Source organism: Crocodylus siamensis, chromosome 7 (assembly GCF_052110815.1).
Source record: "Crocodylus siamensis isolate JL-2025a chromosome 7, ASM5211081v1, whole genome shotgun sequence".
In the NCBI taxonomy this organism is placed as follows: Eukaryota; Metazoa; Chordata; order Crocodylia; family Crocodylidae; genus Crocodylus; species Crocodylus siamensis.
This window is the reverse complement of record NC_143401.1, coordinates 19,308,939-19,330,475: the sequence shown is the minus strand read 5'-3', so window position 1 is coordinate 19,330,475 and position 21,537 is coordinate 19,308,939. Positions and strand designations below refer to the sequence as shown.

Genomic DNA, 21,537 nt, shown 5'->3' with positions numbered 1-21,537 from the left:
GTAATTCATACACCACAATTTTATTTTAAAATTCCTCGCTATGCATATAACACTTCTTAGCTTTATAAAAAACCACACACATTAAAAACACAATACGTATATTAGAAACAATGCTCCAAACACACTTCCTCCTTGAAACAACGCTATAAAAATTAGTATTACAAAAACAACTACAATTATAAGTAAAGGTAATTTCTCATGGTATACTTACAATCCTAGAATTCCAAGAAACCAAATCTCCAAGGATACTTTCATTCTTTAGTTATGGTTTTAGGGTTGGTCTCAGCAGTGATAGGAAAAAGTCCCCTTCCTTCGGTCCCACTTGGGTGCTCTGCGGCTTCAGCATGAACGGGAGTTCTTGTTCACGGACAGGGTGGTTCAGGGGATCGGTTTGATCCGGCCTGCGCTTGCGATTCTTCCTTCGGTGTTCTGCAAGTGAGGTTACCTCCAAATGGGGATGGTATGTTACAGTTTTTATTGGGTGAGTTGCCGTCTTGGGCCCCTACTACCCAAACCTGTTACTACTCCCGAATTTGGGCTCGGATCTTTTACCCAACAGATTCCTTTCCTGGGTCACCTTGGGAAATATTCCATACCACTGCTGTGACCTACTGCCAACCCCTTTCCAAAAGTCCGTAGGTTTCAATCTCTTGGAGCATTTGCCTAAGGGTCACTTTTAGGTTAACTTTGTTAAAGGCCTCTAGTGATAAAATTCAAAACCCAAGACATTCAGCATGTTTGCTGCAAAGCCTCTAAAGATAAAATTCAGAATCAAGACATTCACCGTGTAGGCAAAAACAAGCGATGACCCTAGATAAAAAGATGAACCTTGCCTTTTTCTAAACTGGCTAATGGGTATTTATTACAAAAATGCAAACTATTACATTCAATATGACACATATGTAGATATTACCCAGAAACTAGTTGATTTCCAGAAATAACTGAAAATTGGTTTCATTTACTACATCTACTCACAACCAATGTTTGTGGTTTCACAGTTATAGTCATCTCTTTTTAAAAACATCTCTCCCTTTTCTGCTGTTTGAGAAATCTACATACGCTCAGGAACCTGCTCCAGACCATAGGAGAGAAACAACCCTCAGTAAATAGGGACTGTTTGATGCGATGCCTGTGATAACAGGGGACTAAGCTCAGTGAGCCAGGCAGGCCCATGTTCCAGTACAAAGTGATTCTATACCAAATGCTGACAGAACCAATGAAGAACCCTTTTTTCTCTAATCCATTTTAATTAATTACAGCAAATTTAGCTGTTACTTGAAACAGTGGTATGTAAAGGGTATTCAGAGAAACTGCTGGTGTTCTTCTAATCTCCTTTATGTGCTAGATAAAAATTTTTAAATAAATATCAGCTCTTGAATCTATAAAATTTTTAGTTGGGCCTAGAGGGAATTTAACAAGAATAGAAGTACCTCTTGATCTCTAAGACTTGAAACAATGGCCCATAGGACATGCAGAGCTGTTAAAACTGATTACAATAATTTGATACATGTAATGAGAGTATTTCTTCAAAGTGCAATTAGATGAATTGCAGATGTAAGCCATTCTAATTTAACATAACGTTTCTGTCCTGATACATAGGGCTCCGTTTAATGCAGACAGTTGCAAATTCTTAACTTCGGACATCACTTCTAAATCAGTGTGACTATTCACCTGTTTACGCATCAGGGTTGGCAGAATTGCAGCTAATAAAAGATCAGTTCAGATTACTTTTTCTTTTGCAATCCCATGGTTTCCGCCCAAGGATGAGCAATATTGACACACTCAGCATAGCCTTCAGGAACAGCTACCTAACCCATCGTGTAATTTGCAGATATAGTGCAAATATAAATTCACAGAAATCCCTAGCCTTTTAATTGTGTTAGAGTGTAATGATGGTCTTATGATAAAACACTTTCCATTTAGCACTATATCTCCATATGCCTCTTGTCTTCCTGCTTTCAGATAGGGAAGAAAGCAGCAGCTTTCATTAAAAAGTTCTGACCTGGCTGAAAATAGGAACTACTGGAAAGCAGGTTTTTCTTTTTCTCTGCTATAAGGCATCTACTGGATTTTCACTGTGATTAAACCTATTGAAATGTGATAATGCATTTGCCTGTTTCAAATGTCATAGGCTGAAATGGCAAAGTGACATTATAAAATCAACAACACAATGTAATGGTGGGAAACACATAAAGCTACACAAATGAAACAGCACTGAGTTTGGCAGGTCACCCCACTCCAGGGAGGCAGGATCACCCAGTCTTACCCTGACCACTGCCAAGCCCCCCTGTATTTTGCAGTGGAGATGCTCAGCACCCCTGAATTAATCTCTGGTACCAGTAGGCGTTTGGCCAAACAGCCTTCAGAATGGGTGGCTCGTTTGACCCCAATACTCTTTCCTGCCGTGGCAGGGGGTTGGACTTGATGATCTGCTCAGGTCCCTTCTGACCCTACAAACTGTGAAACTATGAAACAACAAGTCAAAAAGTAACTAAATGTAATATTTTGTTAGTTGTATTTATCTGATCTAAGTGTAAATCCATAATCTCCACTAATGGATGTAATTCATTTTCACATTTAATTATCTCCTTAATACCTTAAACAATCCCACACAGAGCATGTAGAGCTGTTAAAACTGCTTACAATGTTTTGCTGCATATAATGGGATTGCTTCCTCAAAGTACCTTATAAACCACCTTCATCGAAAAGGTTCCTGAATCTTTGACAGACTTTCTGTACCTAAAAATTGCTTCACCCCTCCTGAAATGTTGGCCTCTCAGTGCAGGAATACAGTTGCTGTTTAATAATACATTCACAGCAACTTAGAAATAAAGTTATGAATGTATTATCCATGTAAGAGAAATTTTTAAATCCCTACTATACAAAGCTGTAAAACAAAAAAGATACTGAACTCCCTCACACCACCTTATTCACTTACTGAGGTGGCCGTGCACACAAACGTACATCCTATAGAGTGCTGTCATTTTGTTTCTTTTTCAGAATATGTGATGCAGCACTGGAAAGAAGACTTTATGTTTGGATACCAGTTCCTGAATGGTTGCAATCCTGTAATGATCAAGAGATGTACAGAGATACCCAAAAAGTTTCCAGTTACCACAAAAATGGTAGAATGTAGCCTGGAGAGAAACCTGACTCTGGAAGAGGAAATAAAGGTACAGCCTTGAATGATTTTGTGCTTGTTCTTTCTCTTTTCATAGTCATAATGCTCCATTGTACTATCTAAAAAATATAGACAGATATGTAGATACCTACTGTAATTTATATTAGTCTATATTCCAGTGTAAATGATACTGACATCAGAAATGGATAAATATGCAGGTACCTGGGAGTAGGTTGTTCCAAATCCAGCTTCTATTAGACAAATATCACTATTGCAAAAAAAAAAAAAAAAAAAAAAGCGCTCTAAGGGCAAAGGATTGAATGGGCCAGGTTGGCCCAACTCCATTCCTACTCTGAGGGGTTTTACTCCCCTTCACATTGCCAGATCAGAAGAGATGAGCCCTAATGGCAAAGTATTGAAGGTGGATAGACTTTAACTTTCATTCTTAAAGGAAGGTTGTCTCTGCTTGACCAATGGTATGATGTGAAGAAATTTGTGTCACAACATCATAATGGAAGTTCTTGAAAGACTGGCCACTCTTTTGCTAAAACATTCAGTGGGCACATCTACACGAGATGCTAAATGCACAGTAGTCAAATAATATTGCTCAGTAGCATGTCACAGCATAAAACAGTTCTAATACACTACTGCACAGTATTATTAGGCTACTGTGCAGTATCATCACTAAACAGGTGTGTGCTGGTGTTACTGTTCAGTAGTGCCAGTTACTGTATATTGATTTAGTACTTGATTAAATCAATGTGAGCACAGAGGTGGAAAGGGATCTTGGAGCCATTATTGACTCCAAGATGAACATGAGCTGACAGCGCCAGACCACAGCCAGCAAAGCCAACCGCACCTTGTTGTGTATCCAAAGATGCACCTCAAGCCAGTCCAGAGAAGTGATACATGACACTGGTCAAGCCACAATTGGAGTACTGTGTCCAGTTCTGGGCACCGCACTTTAAGATGTGGCCTGCCTTGAGAGGGTTCAGAGGAGGGCCGCCTTCTTGGTTGGAGGGCAGCAGGGCAGGCCCTATGAGGAGAGGCTGGGGGACCTGAACCTCTTCAGCCTCAGCAAGCGGAGGCTGAGGGGGGATTTGGTGGCTGCCTACAAACTCGTTAGGGGAGATCAGCAGCAAATAGGAAGGGTCCTATTCCCCACAGCAGCACCTGGGGTGATGAGGAACAATGGCCAGAAGCTGCTGGCGAATAGGTTCAGGTTAGAGATTAGGAGGCACTATTTCAGTAGGGTGGTTAGGATCTGGAACCAACTTCCTAGGGAAGTGGTCCTCACTCCTACCTTGGATAAATTCAAAAAGAGGTTGGATTAAGACCTGTCTGGGGTCATGTGATCCCAGCGTGTGCTCCTACCAGTGCTGGGGGGTCAGACTAGATGATCTGTTCAGGTCCCTTCTGACCCCAAACTACTTTGAAACTATGAATTATACAAGCACCAAGCTTAATCTGCAGTAACTATGATGCATTCATGAATGTGTAGATGTGGTCAATATTAGTTTCTGCAGACTCAAATCAGCTGCTTCAGCTTACATAGTCCATCTATATAAGGCAGAATATAGCTAAGAGCCCATCTGCCAGTTCACTATTGCAGGGCATAAACCAACTTCTAGCTGAGGAGGTTAGAAGAAACTTACCCTATCATGGACTATACTGGGGAGTGCGGGGCTGGGATCTTGCACCTTCCTCTAAAATTGGAGACTGGCAAAGCCTATATTCTGGACTAGATGGCTCACTGCTTTGGTGTGTTAGTTTCCTGGTTTCCTTCCTTTTCTCTCTGTGTCAGAACATGTTGCTTCCTTTTCACTTTCCACAGCAAGGGAATGTTTTCATCGTGGACTATGAACTGCTCGATGGAATTGATGCCAATAAAACAGACCCATGCACAATACAGTACTTGACTGCACCCATCTGCTTGCTTTACAAAAATCTGGAGAATAAAATTGTCCCCATTGCAATCCAGGTAGGTTTGTTGTCTGAGCCTCTAAAGGGCATCTGTATATTGTTGTGGGCAGTATATTAAAAAAGTATTTTTTAACCTTTTCAGCTCAGTCAGGCTTCAGGACCAGACAACCCCATATTCCTCCCTTCAGATTCTACCTATGACTGGTTAATGGCCAAAATTTGGGTTCGCTCTTCTGATTTCCACGTGCATCAGACTGTGACTCATCTCCTGCGGACACACTTAGTTTCTGAAGTATTTAGCATAGCCATGTTCCGGCAACTGCCTTCCGTGCATCCCTTCTTCAAGGTAAGTTCTTGTTTTAAAGAGAGAACATGAACATGGGCATTAGAGGGAATCTCTTTGGTTTGAGGGGAGCTGGGTTAGATGCTGTGAGTCAGTTTATACAGAGGTTTGCAGCTTTTCAGCCAGTTTTCTGTTTTCTTTGAGCACTCATGTTCTGATGAACCAGGCAAAGACCTACCAGTTCTATTGATAATGCACTGGGTTGCATGGCAAGGTGTTGTAGTGTCAGGGTGACCTCTTTTAGGTCTTTAAACTTCAACCCATTTGCCAATAGGTTAAGTTACAAAAGGTGACTCCAGCTGAACTCCTTTCTCATTGTTCTTCCCTTGCCCAGCTCCTGGTGCCCCATATGCGGTTCACCATAGCTATCAACACGAAAGCCAGGGAGCAGCTCATTTGTGAATGTGGTCTCTTTGACAAGGTGAGGCATATACATCTGCTTTGCATCTCCTTTTTGTTCTTCACATTACTCTGGGAATTTTGTGGGTCTTGCACTGTTTTGTTTTTTTTGGTTTGTTCTGCCAAAGTATTCTAAGTACGTGAAACTCATGTGCGCCTGCCCTATGCAGTCAGCATGAAGCCTTCATCTCTAAGTCACCAATTCAAAACTGCTGGAAACCAGTAGAGCCAAATACCAAGTATGCAATTAATTGCCTGGATTTTATGAAATAAGCATTCACAGTTTATATACTATCCAAATGCATTTGCGTATATCTTTACAATTGTCATGTATGCCCTTTTGTAGATAGAGCCAAGCGCTTGATGTATTGTATATTTACAAGGTTATAGGGCAACATTTTCTGAAGTGGCTGAATTACTTGGGAACCAACATTCTGCTTGTTTTAAGTCACTTGAAAATTAATCTTAGGCTGCTAGGATGTTGGGTATAGCCATGTTGGTCTAAGGACATTGGCAGACAAGATTCTTTAGGTAATTGTGATACCTTTTATTAGACAAGCTACATCTAAATTTATCTAATAAAAGACATCACATTTACCCAAAGAACCTTGTCTACCTCTTAGGCTCCTAATCACTTGATGCCTTAGGACATTTTTGCTTACTGTTCTTGTGTGTCTGATGCATAATAACATTGTTTTGTTAACTATGTGCTCAAACATTACTTCAAAGAATGCTTTACTGGATTTTTGAAGTGTTATTTGCATTAGGATAGGATCATGGCTGAGAAGCACAGTTTCTGATAACAAAAGGAAATAAGCCAAGTATCATTAGATACCCTCCTAAAAGGGGATGATGAAAGCAAGATAAATTTCAGTGGGCCACCAATCCAATGCATAGACCTTGACCACTACTTCCTTTGGTTGCAATGAACGGAAGATCTACAGCTTTATGTTGATGAATGCTGGTTCTGTTGCTGTTACCAGCAAAGAGCCTTTCTACTGTGAGCTGTATTAATGTCACATCTCACAAAGTAAATAGCTTGTCATGGATAAGGAGAAGCCCTTACTACTTCTTTTTACAGAAGATTTGATACCATATTTCATAGGAAAAGAAATTCGAATCCACTTGCCTTGAGCCCAATCCCAGTCCTGGGTAATTGCATGCTTCTTGTCTAAACCACTTCAGAATTTGATGCAGTATTCTTCTTCACCTCTATCCTAAATGTTTTTGTAGCTTTACTATACACTGTTAAGCAGCTAACAAGTTCTACCTCAGAAGTGATTGTGTTAAAGTCCTAAGAACAGTTAGTGCTCTGGGATCCTTGTCATGATGCACATGTAACATACTATTAGGGGAATGCATAAATGGGGAACAATCAATCTAGGAAAAACAAGGTAATCCTTAAAATGGGTGTGTGAAGATCCAAAACCAAGTGCCCAGTGTCACTTGATTTGGTTATTTCAAAACTATTTGTGCAGAAATAGTGGCTTCTTCTAGAATGGTGTGGGTAGTGGTCTGCTGGCATACCTTCAGCTGGGGATCCGGAAAGCCAGATTGTGAGATCATAGCAGCCTCCTTCATTTAATACTTCTGTTTTCCGTATCTCAGGCGAATGCCACGGGAGGAGGTGGACATGTGCAAATGGTGCAGCGAGCAATGAAGGACCTTACCTATAATTCTCTCTGCTTCCCAGAGGCAATCAAAGCCAAAGGGATGGATAGCCAGGAGGATATTCCCTATTACTTTTTCCGGGATGATGGCATCAAAGTGTGGGAAGCCATAAGGAGGTAGGAGAACTTATACGTTGGTGACTGAACTCTAACAAAGATCCACTTGAGCCTCCTGCTCCCAAAGATATTACCTCTGCAGAGCTTTTGGAAGTAAGAATATAAACCTTGTCCTCAGGAGAGAACTGTACTCAAAACCCAAAGGAAGTCTTGCGGAGCCTCTCTTCTGGTTTAAACAAATAAGGTTTCAGTTCCATTGAATTAATCCATTCTTCATCAATCGGTGTGTACCCACAGGAGTTTACACTGGCTTAAAACTCAGTATACACTGAAGTGTTGCAAGCTAGAAAGGCTTGAGGTTTGTGAGGGAGACCAGTGATTCTGACCCTGGGCAGGACAGATTATTGAGTAAAAAGTGCCCCTCTTTCGGCAGTATTTTTGAAGGCTGAATCACATTCTCAGAACTGATGGATTCACCGCATGGCTCTTCCCTTTGGCCATGTGTAGACAAAATGAGTATTTTCCTAAAAGTGTGTGTGTGTGTGTGTGTGTGTGTGTGTGTGTATGTGTTAATTAGTGCAGTAACTTTAAAAGCATATTGGTATCTCTGATCACATGGCCTTTTAAAAAGTGAATTCAGTAAAGGGCATGCCTTTGTATGTGAAAAGTATCAGTGCTTATGAACAATATTTAGAAACTCTGTCATACTGCTATCTTCCATGCCCAGCTCTGGTTTTTGCTATCTCCCTCAGCCATGGTTTCTCTCTGCATATTTCCCTGGAACTCACCTGAAAGAAAAGGAAGTCACGTCTTCCTTGTGGCTGTTTTTTTCAATGCACTCTCTCTGTCTCTATACTGTTCCTTTCCCTTCTCACCCTTCCTGTGTTATCTTGTAGGCCTGTGCGAGTAGGCAGCTACTCAATCCAGCTTCAGAACTGGCCGCTTTGGATGCCAGGGATCCGATCTGGAGCTCTGGACCAGGTTTCCGCCTCGATCTGGTGGAAGCAGCTCCGAAGCTTAGGAGCTGCCTCGGCAATCCGGACATAGGGTATAATGGGGATTCAATGAAATATCTATAATGTTGTTGTTTTTTGTCCAATTTAGATTAAACTTGCAGGGATGGTAGCATGAAACCTGACAAGTTTCAAGAAGATCAGTGCAGGGGTTTGGGGGGAACTGTACCCCAAATTCTTGAAAGCAAAACTCCTGTCATGTCTATGTGTTACACCACAGGGGGGTCAAAACTGCAGGAGTTGTAGCTCTTACTGAGGCCACAAAGCTTGCCAAGTTTCAAGAAGATCGGTGCAGGGGTTTGGGGGGAACTGTACCTCAAGCTGTGGACAAGCAAAACTGGTGCCATGGGTGACACTGCCTGTGTTAAGGCGCAGCAGGCAGGGGTGGTGGCTTCTGCTGAGGTCACGATGCCTGCCAGCTGTCGAGGAGATCAGTGTAGGGGGTTTTTGGGGCCCTGCACCTCTAGCTGCTGACAGACAAAACTCGTGCCATAGGTGCTTGTGGGACTGTCTTGGGGCAGTTGATTGTCTGTATTGATTCTGTCCTCTCCTTAGTCTGGTTTTGTAGGTGCTAATTGATGGCAATTAACTGGCTACATTAGCTATGTCCTGTGTATTGAGCTGGTCCCTGAGTGAATCATGATTGATTGATTGTTTGGTAAATGGTAACACAGTAGCCTAGCAGCCAGGCCTGCAGTAGTGTCTCATGCCCCAAGAATTTGGGGTGTATTTCCCTCCAAAGCCCTGCACCAATCTTCTTGAAACTTGGCAAGCTTTGTAGCCGCAGCATAGGCTACCACCCCTGCAGTTTTCACCTCCCTATGTTGTAACGTCCAGACACGACATGAGTTTTGCTTTCAGGAATTTGGGGTGCAGTTCCCCCCAAACCCTTCCATCGATCTTATAAATTCAGGGTCAGGGTGGATTGATTTAAACCAAGTTAATTTAAATAATGATTTAAACCAACAAGCCCAAAAGCCCAATTTAAATAATCATTTTTGACTAATTTTCCCATTGCATTTTGTTGTTGTTTTCTAAAGAAAAGTTTATTATCATTGGTTGATATAACAATTAAAACATGTTGATTTACAACTAAATACAGCGTTTACAGTAGATTTTGTACATATGATTCCTAGGTATGCAAACATATATAGCTTAACATATTTGGATTGTTAGAAATCATTCATTTTAGTATGCTATAAAATGGTTAAATATACATTTCTTATTTGATAGATGATTAAACTTTTGCTCATATTTGTATCAAGCTGCATTAAGGTGGCAACTTGAATTTAATTAAACACACAAAACAATCACTTCAAATTTATTAAACAAAACTGTACTATTTTGAATACAGAAACTTTTTATCAGAACATGGTGAACATTTACAACTAACTAATGTAGTAAACACTAGCATTAACTCATAGTATTACAAGTATGAACTGTGTGGTTAGCAAATGAAACCAATTATATCAGGCCAGGGAATTTTTTCTAAAATTCCTGGGTTATTTGAGCTTAAGTTCCTACTTGCTTAATTAGCTTTAAAATGAGCCCAGTCATTTTTTACCTAGTTTGTTTTGAATAATTTTACCCCCCTTTTTGAAAAAAAAATATTGCCTTTTTTCCTAGTTTTAAAACTCATAAATCTCATCTCCCCCCCTTCTATTCATAGACTAGAAGAGGAAAAAAGGTTTCTTCCTTTTTCAGCTTCCAATAGATTTCTCAGTTCTGAATGAACAAGTACAAATGAAGAAAATATTCTTTCCTAAGAGACTACTGGTGGCAAAAGGTGGTTTAGTACTTCAACAAATTCTGGTTCCAGGTGCTTTGCTAGTGACTTTCACCAGTTCACTGGTGGGACTTTTTAAAAAACAACCTTAGCAAGCTTGTGCTGCATAAATGGTTTAACTCTAGCTCTGAAACTGTTTATGACTGATGGGTGATTAGTAGATGCCCATGTCATAGCAGCATTTTCTTCTTTGGCAGTTAGACATCTTCCCTAGTACTTTGTGTTAAGAATATTGGTAGGAAAATGAAGTGGAGTAAGTATTTGATCCATCCACTTCTTTACTGCCTGAATTTAACTTTGATGTTGGGTATTTCTTTCTTTAATGTTTCTTGAAGTTCTTTCCAAATTTGAACAGCTTCCACAATACAGCAGCAATCCTTCTGTAATGTGTCCAAGGCTATGGAAATAGCCTGTAATGTATTTAGCCCATCTGCTGCATTCCCCTTCAGTCCAATGTTGACTACTCTAGCTGTGATACTTCCTTCAATTCTGTCATGTTTTTCTCCACAGATGATCATCAGAATAGACCAATTCTTAGTAAATAGCTCAGTGCAGTCAACCACTGAATTTCATCATACATCTCTGGGGAGAATTAGCTTGGATCTCCCAGTTCTCTTCAACAAAGTTGAAGCAAACTAGTCATTAAGGAAGTCTTTTCAATAACATTTTCCTTTATTTCTGGAGTACTTGACTCTTGGGCTAAAAGATGCATCAAATGAGCACTGTACCCATAAGTTATAAGTTTCAGGTTTGCTTCAAAATCTTCTTCCAAATTTCTTCTCATTTTTGCTATATTTGCAGCAATAGGTTCTAACACCTGCTATGACTCTGCTGACCCTTCGCATCCAGTAGTACAGACCTCACATCACTTGTACAGTCAAGTATCAGTACATAAATGTTGTGCCATATTCTTAAACCTTTTTCTCAAAAGTTAGATGTTGTGCCTCCCCCCCTCCATTTTTATATGGAAGAAAATCAGCCTTTAACTCCAGAGTTTTTAGGAGAGGCTCACTGACTCAGCAGTTATTTTATTTAAATTATTTTAATAAATTATATTTAATTTATACCTTAACCAGTGCTGTATTAAATTAATATTTTATTTTAAGATGATTTATTTTTAAAAAGAGAGCTCTAATTATAATTTAAATGAAGAAATCTGATTTTTTAAATCCATCCTGTTCAGGGGGCTGTGGGACTGTTTGTAAGTGGCCAGAGGGTGGGGGTCAAACTTCATCCTTCAGTGAGACACCTTTCACTAATGGATAGTTCAGCTGCTGAGTTCTATAAGTTGTACATTTTAGAGTGTTTGTGACACTGGCTGCTTGCAAAAGTTAAAAAAAATGGCACTTTAAATTAAACTTGGCACATTCCCACACTGAGCCCAGTGCATGTCCAGAAGTAGCAGTGTCCTAGTTGGACCTGGATCATCTAATATCTGCATGCATCAGGCACTTTAGTGGGGCTTTTTTGGTGCTTTATTTACTAGCTGATTGACTCAGCTTTAGATAAAGCACCAAAGAACCCCACTAAAGTGTGTGATCTATATAGACGCTGCAGAGCCAGGTTGAAGTAATGTGCTGCTGCTTCCAGTAAAACACTTTTTTGGCGTCTTTTTAACATCTGCAAGCAGCGACTCATCTTTGACCCATTTGTCATAAAGATGCCTATTCCCTCTGAACCTCTTAAATCTAGGGTGCCGTGGATCTGCGTTACATGGACAGAACAACTGCTTCCATCTCTACTGCTCTTTCTGTAATTAAATGGTATAGCTTTGGGGCACAGATATGGATCTGGGGTGGGGCAGGTGGGATGTGGTGCTTCATCTAGGGATACATGTCTAAATTTTAATAGCAACACTGGGGCTTCTGATTGGTCAATGCACAGTGAGCATGTAGACATTGGTGTTGGCACCTGTCATTAGAGATGCATTGTGGAAGGGGGCATGAACATCTGTATTTTGCAGATAAAGGGTTACACCACCAAAAAAGTTTGAAAACACTGCCATAGGGAACTTCTCCTAGGTGAATTAGCCTTGGTAGCCTCTGCAGAGGGAGAGAATTTGAGGGAAAAGAAGGATTTCTCATGTGATGAAGCTCTTGTTGAGCACCAAGATAAAAAGAGCTCTAATCATAGGGGCCAGGCCAGGAAAAGAAACAAAGAGAAGGATACAAAGGGGAGCTGCGACAAGGTGAAAATAGCATTAAGAAACGAGGGCAGAGATCTAGGCAGCAAGAAAACCTCAAAGAGGAAGGAAAGAAACACTTGACTGAGGACAGTAAAGGAAATGGATAAGGTGGTCAAGGAAGAGGATGTTGAGTGGCATCAGGTCACAGGTGAAAAGCTTAGAGTTGATAGTTGCAAATGAACCAGGGCTGGTGATATGAATCCCCAGCCAAGTCATGCTGCTATCAGAGACTATCCGATGCTCCTTCAAATCCCTCCTGTCCTGAAGGTTGCTGCTATGTCTGCCATTGTGTGTGATGGTCTGTATGTACTCTGAGATGTTGCAGCAAAAGGTCACCAAGAAATAACCTGGGTTCCTTTTTTCCCCCTACCTGCCCTACCTTTTTTCTTTGTTTTGCTGTAACTGAAGCTTTGTAGAGGAGGTGATTGGCATCTACTATGAGAGCGATGAGGTGGTGAGTGAAGATGTGGAGCTGCAAGCCTTCATCAAGGATGTCTATGTCTATGGAATGAAAGGCAACAAAACTTCAGGTGAGAGGCATTTGCCAAGCAAGGGCTGCATTTTCTGCGGTGCCAGCCACCATTCAAAGCCACTTACACAGCAAGTCTTGAACTGTTGGAGATTTCCTTTGTGCTTCTGGGAGACGCAATCTTGTGGGTGCGTCTCTGGACTGGGACTCAAAAGAATGAGCCTTGGTTCTTACCTCTACCCCAGATCTCCTGCATGATTCAGGTCAACACCTATGATCTCTCTGTACCTCAGGCCCATTTCTGTACAATGGGGTGGCATACCTTCCATTATCTTGTCTGTTAATATTGTCACCTCCATGGGACAGGGACTATTTTAATGAGTGACCTCCAGGACAACAGAGCTCCTTCTCAGGTCAGGGTTTCTAACCTCTATTGTAAAACAAAGAACAATAAGTGTGAAAGTATCTTTGAAGACCGACTGCTGCTTCAAACACAAAAGCCCCATTATAAATATCACTCTGCACATCACATTTCTCCAGGGATTAAGAAGCTGATGCCATGCTAGTGACCTGTCTGACGTTCTGGAACCTGTGGTGGTCACAGGACTTTGAAACCATCACTTATCTTTGCTTTCTCCTCTCTCAGCTTCACCTTTCTTGGAAGTAGCTGGCTATATGTGGAAGTGCCCAGAAGGATATAGAGCAGGATATAAATCTAAATAACAACAATGATGATGATAATAATAATCAGGTGGCTTTAATTTTACCCCAAGGGACTGCTGCTCTACTGCTTTTATGACTTTGGCTTTGCAGACGTTTAGGAAAATATGTGCCGCAGGGAGGAGCATCCTGCAAAAGAGGAGGCCTTCCCTTCCACCCTTTATGGCTGTATTCCACAGAAGCTACCTTTATTTGGAAAGGTTTGCTTGATTTAGGCCTCTCAAGTAACTTCCACAATCCCTGTTCTTTGGAGGAGCTGGGCTGTTCCTTGACTTAAGGGAATTCAGTGAGACAGTCGTAGTTCCTCCTGTGGTTTCCCTTCAGATGCCTCACATTTTCATTTCCCCACTTGCCACCATGACTTCATTGCTGCTTCTTGGCCACTCACAATTTCATTGTTATTCTTCCCACGTGAGTCACGTATTCTCAAGGCTTGGTTGCTTTTACAAACAGTGCACAATGGTTTGTTGCTTTGGTGCTGCACTGTCCTACTTGGATTGCAAATTGAAGAGAAGGGGGCCCTTGGTGACTGGTGGTGTCCATGGCTGTGGGGTACCTGGTCTGAGGATAATGTGTGGAATTTAAAAAAAAATGAAGAACAGTGCTGTCCAATTGGTGGCCTATGGGCCACATGCAGTGCCTGATCTCCCAATCTGGGTGCCAATGCCCCCACTCCTCTCCTGTTGCAGCCATCACATCCTCAGGGGTCCTCCACCTCCTTCCTCCAGCTTCTGCTTCTTGTCCCCATCCCTGGGGGAGGGCAGGGCAGTGCAGCCCATGGGGCCAAGGGAGCCAATGGCTGAAGGGCTCTGGTGCACCTGGGGATGCCACCTAGCACACAGGCACAGTATGTGGCCCAGGGGGCACTCACAAGTTGGACGGCTTTGCTGTAGAGTATAATTTTACCTTTAAATAAAACTTTACCCTTGAGATTCTCAAAGCACTTCAAGTTATCTTCTTTTCCCTCTTTTAGGATTTCCTAAAACAATCAAGACTCGAGAGAAGCTTTCTGAATATCTAACTGTGGTGATATTTACAGCTTCAGGCCAGCATGCAGCTGTGAATTTTGGTCAGGTATGAGTTTATGAGTTTAGGGGATGGGTACAGCTTACTTTGGTTGGGAGTGTGCAGCTACAAGGGCCTGGACTGGGATAAAATAATTTTTACTACAGTATATGGCTACACATGACATTGCCTTTCTATTCCAAAAAGACCCTTTAGCCATTTGCAGACTCTAGCTTGCAATTTCCAGGTATACCTTAGGAAAGTCAGACCTCTTTTTTCAGTTTCTAAAGAGGGACCAAATCCATTGGACTAGTATCCAGAATTGGAGTTTCTTAGCTTTAATGTTTAAGATTGAGCAAAGTGTTCTCATTTCTAAAGTGCCTTAAAGTGATAAAGTTATGTCTACTAGAATGACTGAAGTATCACATATACCACTGGAAGAAGGAATAGCATTTGGTTGGGGATTAGATGGCTAACTGCAACTTCAGCATGGAGTGGGAGAAGTAGGATTTTGCTCATAATGACATGAACAAGAATGCTCTTTATAAGCACAGACCATAGTCACTAGGGCTGCGTGAAGTTTTAGGTGGTGACTCAATTCGGGGGAGATTCAGCCCGATTCAGCGGTTGAATCTCTGAATCAAATCAGGGGACCAATTTAAAGGTCCAAATTGATTCAAAGCTGTCTGAATTTTTGGCAAAGATTCAGAGAGCTTTGATCATTCGGGAGTCCCAGTGGCTGCAGCCGGGAGCTGCAGTCACTCTGAGCTGGTAAGTACTAGGGGCGGGGGAGTGAGGGCTGGGGGAAGGACCATATGGGAAAAGCCCCGGGACTCACAGCTCCTGGTGCAGCCTCAGGGCTATGGGGGCTTGTGCAAAGCCCCCAGTGTGGTGCGGGGCAGTGGGGATTGCCCCCCACCGGTAGGAGTGGTGAGTCCTGGAGTTTCTTCAGGGGTTTTTTTGTTTCTTAAAGGGCCGGAGCTGGCCCATGAGAGGCACCCATAAGGAGAGTGTGTGTATGTGTGTGTGTGTGTGGGGGGGGGGCGTTGGGGACTCATGCAAGCCTCCCATGCAGCATGGGGCAGTGGGGATCTTCACCCCCCCCCACCCGGCAGCGCTTACTGAGCTGGGGCTTTTTTTCCCCCAAGTGCTGGGAGCTGGGGTGTGCAGGGTGGCCACTGCTGATCTGAGAGAGGGGTGGGGGATGGGCCTGGCCTGGCTGATCAGGAGATTCAGCTGAATCAAATCAGGACAGCGATTCGAATCACTGAATCAAATCACTGTCCCCCGAATCGGCCAAATCTGAAGCAAACACTAGCCACTTTGCACAGGCCTAATAGTCACACCCATCCCCTGATGTAGATCCCATGCTGACCACCTCTCCTAAGGTTGCTTCCCATGTAGCTTTTTCCTGGCAAGATCCAATGAAAATTGTGCCCCGCTCTCCAAACAGCCCAAGCCAATGGGCCTTTACTATAGTGGTACTAAAAAGACTCCAGAGCCAGAAGCAAAATCTCCTTTGGTTTTGCCTCAGTACAAGCATTTTGTTTACAATTTCTGGATCCATACAAGGGGGATCCTGAAGGTAGGCAAGGGATAGACACTGCTTCCTACAAGGTTTAGATTCTTAGTCAAATTTCACAGCATTCTGTGCCCCAAGCCCCCCAGACACAGAAGGTGTGATGCAGATAGAGAATCAGTGGCTTCATAAGCAAGGCACCTGAGATTACACCTGTAGTCAGTCACAGAGATGCCTGTGCCCCGTGTATCTTCAGACAGAATGAGATGCTAGCCACATAGTCTAGAGCCATAGTCTGGAGGGTTGAGCTTGGAATATTTTCAAAAACTAAGAGGAGTGCTGAGAAATCAAGAACAATGCCTTAATATAGATCATCCCTGATTTCAGTCTAAAATTATTGCTTTACATGGTGTTCTGCTCAGCTGCCCTGTACCAGACTTCACATTTTTCATTTATTGGTACCTACACATCGTGGCTATAGAGGTGACAAGAGGCCTGCTTTCTGCTTGGGTTGCCATTAATTAAGTCTCCACCCTGGTTTCTCTCTGCCAGTGGAGGACTGCTGTTTCAGACTCACAGCCTTACTAGCTGGTGTTGTTGTAGCTCATGAGGTCTAGCATTTGCTGTGACTCTCTGGTTAATTGGTTTAACTGGGACAAGCCCTCAGTTTCTCAACTGTCCTTCTGGGCTTTTATAAAGGAAAGACTTGTGTCTTCTGTATATGTTTGCTCACTCTGGTGACTCACTCTCCCTTAGCTGATCTCTCCTCCTTCCAAGAGGCTGAAATGACAGCTGCTGAGCTCCCACATTTCATAATGGTCAAACCGCTGATTTTCTTAGTTCTTTAACGATTTCTCTAAGTGTCAATGGTACTACAGTGATTTTCAGTGTGCCTTATTGTTTTGTCTTGCTTTGCTCAGTATGATTGGTGCTCCTGGATTCCCAATTCTCCACCAACTATGCGCTGCCCTCCCCCTACAGAAAAGGGCACAGTCACCATTGAAAAGATAGTGGAGACCTTGCCGGACAGAGGACGCTCTTGTTGGCATCTTGGAGCTGTCTGGGCCTTGAGCCAATTCCAGGAGAACGAAGTAAGTCTAGGAACCTTCTCTAGTCTTTCTCTAGTCAGTAGAATTGTAGAAAATCAGCCCAGTCAGGGCTTCAGTCAAGAGGGCACAGTGGGATTAGCAGTGTTGAAAAGTGTAGGAGGGCTATGGCAGAAACACACAAGCTTGTAAGTCAAGAGACCAGGGTTCATCTCTGCCACTGACTCACTGTGCTTGAGCATGTCACTTTGCTTCTCTTTAATGTTTTTCCTCTTGTGTAAAATGGGAGAAACAGTAGTAGCTACATCTTGGGGGAGCTCTCAGGCCAAATGTATCTGAGCATTTACACACATATCTTTTAGTTCTCAGAGATGCCGGAGATCTGCTGCTTCAGAGCAGACTTGATTATTCGAGTCTGCTCCACACAGCTGACGTGCACTGTGCTGTGCTACTTGCAGTTGTATAAGTGGTGAAACGTGTGTCAGCATGGAGAAAATGGTGGCAGTGTGCTTTTGAACTAAAGCACCCCCAAGGTGTTTTAGTTCCAAAGTGCACCACCACCATTTTCTTTGCCTCTTATACAACTGCAAGGCGTTGCAGCACTGGGCACTTTTCAAAGCACCCAGAGCTGCGGCACTTGCACATGTAAAAATGCCCCCAGTGCCTGCACAGCACTTTCTGAAATCCTTAGGCTGGAGATGCTAGAGGGAGGGAAATTAAAATGAAACCTCTCAGGAAGGAAGGAAGTCTTGATTAAAAGGACACAGGGAACACTTACGTATACTGGCCTGAATTAGGGAGTTGCATTTTGTTTCAGTCTTGACAGGGAGAAGGTGGTGCACTGCAGGACAGCATAACAATTCTCACAAGACAGTTGGGTTATAAGGATCTCTTTGTGTCTTCCTCCATTAGCTGTTCCTGGGTACGTATCCAGATGAGCACTTCATAGAGAAGCCAGTGAAACTGGCCATGGAGAAATTCCGCAAGAAACTCGATGAGATCGTCAGCTTCATTAGTGAAAGAAATAAGAACAAAAAGCTCCCTTACTATTACCTTTCCCCTGACCGGATCCCCAACAGCGTAGCTGTCTGAATGCAGCTCCATTAGAGTTTGAAGGATGAGGAAACTAATATCCACTTTCCTGTGATATGTGCTACTTATCTATAGACCTTCCAGGTTGAATAAAATGAGTAATATAGACTGTCTCCCAAAATGGACCCTTAACATCATCTGACTTTCAGAGTAAGTTTGGTTGCTACAACTAATTTTACAAGCTAATTCCTACGAAAAGCCTATGAAAGTTCAGCTCGGCTCCAGAAGCTTAAATCCAGTAAAAAATAAGCTTTTCTATATCTTAAAAGCAATTGCAAATATATCCATTATCTCCCCCCCCCAACTGAAACTTAGATAAAATGAAAAACTGTACAGTGCAAAATAAATAATGTGGCCTTGTACGTGAAATACCAAAAGCGACAGTGCCTAGATACAGGCTGAAGAAGAAACTGACTAGTCTGTTCATAGCTCGTGTCTTGTTCAGCTAATTGATGACAATAAACAGCTGCGGGAGCAATAAGTTAATTAGATTTTATTTTTTCCTCCAATTTGATAAGTGCTAACAATATTCAGAGAAGAAAGAAGTACATTTATGTTTTTTTAAAAAAATCAGAATTTAAAGAAAATGTTTATTTCACTACATTCTGAAATGTCCTGATAGAAGCAGAAATGCAAGCAAAATTAGAAGTAGAAATCGAGGCAGAAATCAAAACAAGATATCCTGATAGGGATGGGGAAACTATTCTCCTTCTGTCACTTTCTTATTGCCCTCTATCGGAAGTGACACAACCTCACTCATGCAAAACAGGCACTTTATATCCAGGTATTATTTTTTACATGAAATTTAAGCATTCTCTTTTCAGCCTGTGTCTACAGATTTTATACTGTTATTGTGCGTATGCAAACTTTTGCTCACACAGCAAAAATGCAAGCTGAACACACTTTTACCAGCTTTATTTTTCATAAGAAATTGGCTGTTTTTTAGGTATGTTTTGTTTTGTTTTCTTTTTCTTTGGTATTTGGTTTATGCACAGTCTGGCCTTCAGTTTTATCAGAACAAATCTGAAGTTGTGGCACATGATACTTCACAAGTCCCAGAGTTAACTGCTAAGAAAGGGCTACAGAGTTGAGTCTACTAAGTACATTTCTGCACTATCTTCATTAGAACGGCTCTTTTGTTAAGTAATCATTTTTGTACAAAAGTGCTTTTCCCTGTGCACTGTATATATCCAAATACAGAAATCAACATGGACTGAAGTAGAGGCAGAATGCTCATAGAATGAGGCGATGGAGAATTTCTATGTTTTGCTTCTATGGTATTAATTGAAAATCTAATTCTAGATTTAGAATTCCCTAGATTCTAGATCCCTCAAATCTAGACTAGGGATCTTCATAGTATGTTTAAATAAAGTGATAATGAAAGTCAAAATGTAATTTTGGAAACATGGAAGGTGTGTGGTTTTGTTAGCAACGCTTTTGATTATTTTGCCCAAACTTTGCTCTCTGTAAATATATCTCCATGGCCTGCAGTATGTATTCCCCCTACATAAGAGTTTCTTTTGCTAATGAAATAAAACTGAAAGACAACAACAATAACAAAGGCTGGAAATATCTTTTTTTCTCTGTAATTTTGAACATGATCAACTAATTACCAAATATCCATGGGTACTGAAAATCTATAGGAACAAGCAATGCTTTCTGAATCAACACATCTTCTCTTTGGAGAAGGTCAGATTCCCTACAGTTAGAAAAGTATGGTCATTTTTATTATTAACTTGTTTTAGAAAATGGTATCATGAAAATCTATATCTGCCTCTATTACATATTCCCAGCTCTGATTCATGGAAGTGGAAAGAGTAGTAGATTCCATGCATTTTACAGTACACCACTTTCCCCCTAGCTAAATAGTATCAACAAATGTGGAAAGTAAAACCATTTCATGCTTGAGACAGTTTACTTAAAACTGATTGTACTTTTTTTTTGACCACAGTCTATGAAAAAGTGATGACTGAAGGAGCAGAGTCATGCATTTATTTAGCAATCAGGAGAGGTTAAGTAGGAGGGCACCAGATGTCTGCACGCACACCACACCAAGCAAACATCCGAAGTGTTTCACAACAAAATGCTGCAATCTATTGCCTAGCCCTCTTCATCTGTGTGCTGTTTCCTTACATCTTTTGGGCTTCTCTCCTTCTTATGTGTTGAAACAAATTGTGTGGTCAAGAATTCTATTTCTTTATTTTAAAAATATTGCAACTAATTGATGGGAGATCGTTGTCACTCCTGTACCTGTTTCCTTCTTGGTGTTGGGAGAAAGGTGTAATTGCTATGTATGGGCGGAACGCTGGCTCTACATTTTAACAGCTGGCCTCAGCAGTCTGAGTCAGCCCCAACAGGGGTTGGGCAGCAGGGGGAAAATGACCTTTAATAGGTAGGGGATAATGGATTTACAGGGTTGGAAGGGCCTTCAGGGTCACCTAATCCCACCTCTTCCACAGATGCAGGATGCGCTGTTCCTAAACCAGCCCAAATACTAATTCTGATTTACTTAATTCCACAAATGAAACCAGTGTATTAAAACACTAAGTCTATGGAGGTGACAGACAATTTGCATGTATCCTCCACCCCACCCCCCACAGCTGTTCAGAGTCCACCAGGCACCTGCCTTACTGCAACGCTAAGTAAAATCCAGACTAAGGTTTTCCCTGCAACTGGGGCACAGGCAGCCCTCCACTCCTCTGTGGTGACTCTGGCACTCAGGAAGTGTGGGGCAGAAACATTTCTCTCCTTTGAAGCTGCTCTTGTGATGGATTTTTTGTCTAATAAGCAGGGATCTGGGTTTTCCATTTGCTGCAGAAAAATGCGGATTTTCTCACGTGAAGGAGAAAAATATGGGTTTTCCTTTTCAAAGGGGAAAACCGCAAGAAGAGGTGAGTTTCTCGTAGCAGGCTGGCAGCCATCCAGCCTGCAAGGAGCTACTTGGGGTGACTGGAGGAAGGAGACATGGGTACATGGCTGGCATACAGCCATGCAGGGTGGTGGAAGCAGCCCTGGCAGCTGCTTGCAGGGAAGTCTCTGGGTGGCAGGAGTTGGAGGGCCAGGGCTTGGGGACTGTTTGGGGGGCTGAGGAGCATGCGAGTGTAGGTGGAAGGGGAGGGGATGGGTGCCTGCCAGCGCTAGGGGAAGGTGTCTGAATGCTGGGGCTGCATTGGGGGAGTGGGGAGGCAG

The 21,537-nt window shown here is 42.2% G+C and overlaps 1 protein-coding gene across 1 annotated transcript in view; it reads left to right on the top strand.

Annotated features, from left to right (window-relative positions):
- The window catches only part of ALOX5 (arachidonate 5-lipoxygenase), a 45,929-nt gene extending 26,038 nt beyond the window's left edge, over window positions 1-19,891 (top strand). The window contains exons 6-14 of the mRNA XM_090058279.1: window positions 3,001-3,173; window positions 4,956-5,102; window positions 5,187-5,390; window positions 5,722-5,808; window positions 7,395-7,573; window positions 12,906-13,027; window positions 14,660-14,760; window positions 17,131-17,301; window positions 18,169-19,891. Of these exons, the coding sequence (XP_089914405.1) occupies window positions 3,001-3,173; window positions 4,956-5,102; window positions 5,187-5,390; window positions 5,722-5,808; window positions 7,395-7,573; window positions 12,906-13,027; window positions 14,660-14,760; window positions 17,131-17,301; window positions 18,169-18,348 (1,364 nt within the window). The 3' untranslated portion in view covers window positions 18,349-19,891. The remainder of the gene's footprint in view (window positions 1-3,000; window positions 3,174-4,955; window positions 5,103-5,186; window positions 5,391-5,721; window positions 5,809-7,394; window positions 7,574-12,905; window positions 13,028-14,659; window positions 14,761-17,130; window positions 17,302-18,168) is intronic.
- The last annotated feature ends 1,646 nt before the right edge of the window (window positions 19,892-21,537 follow it).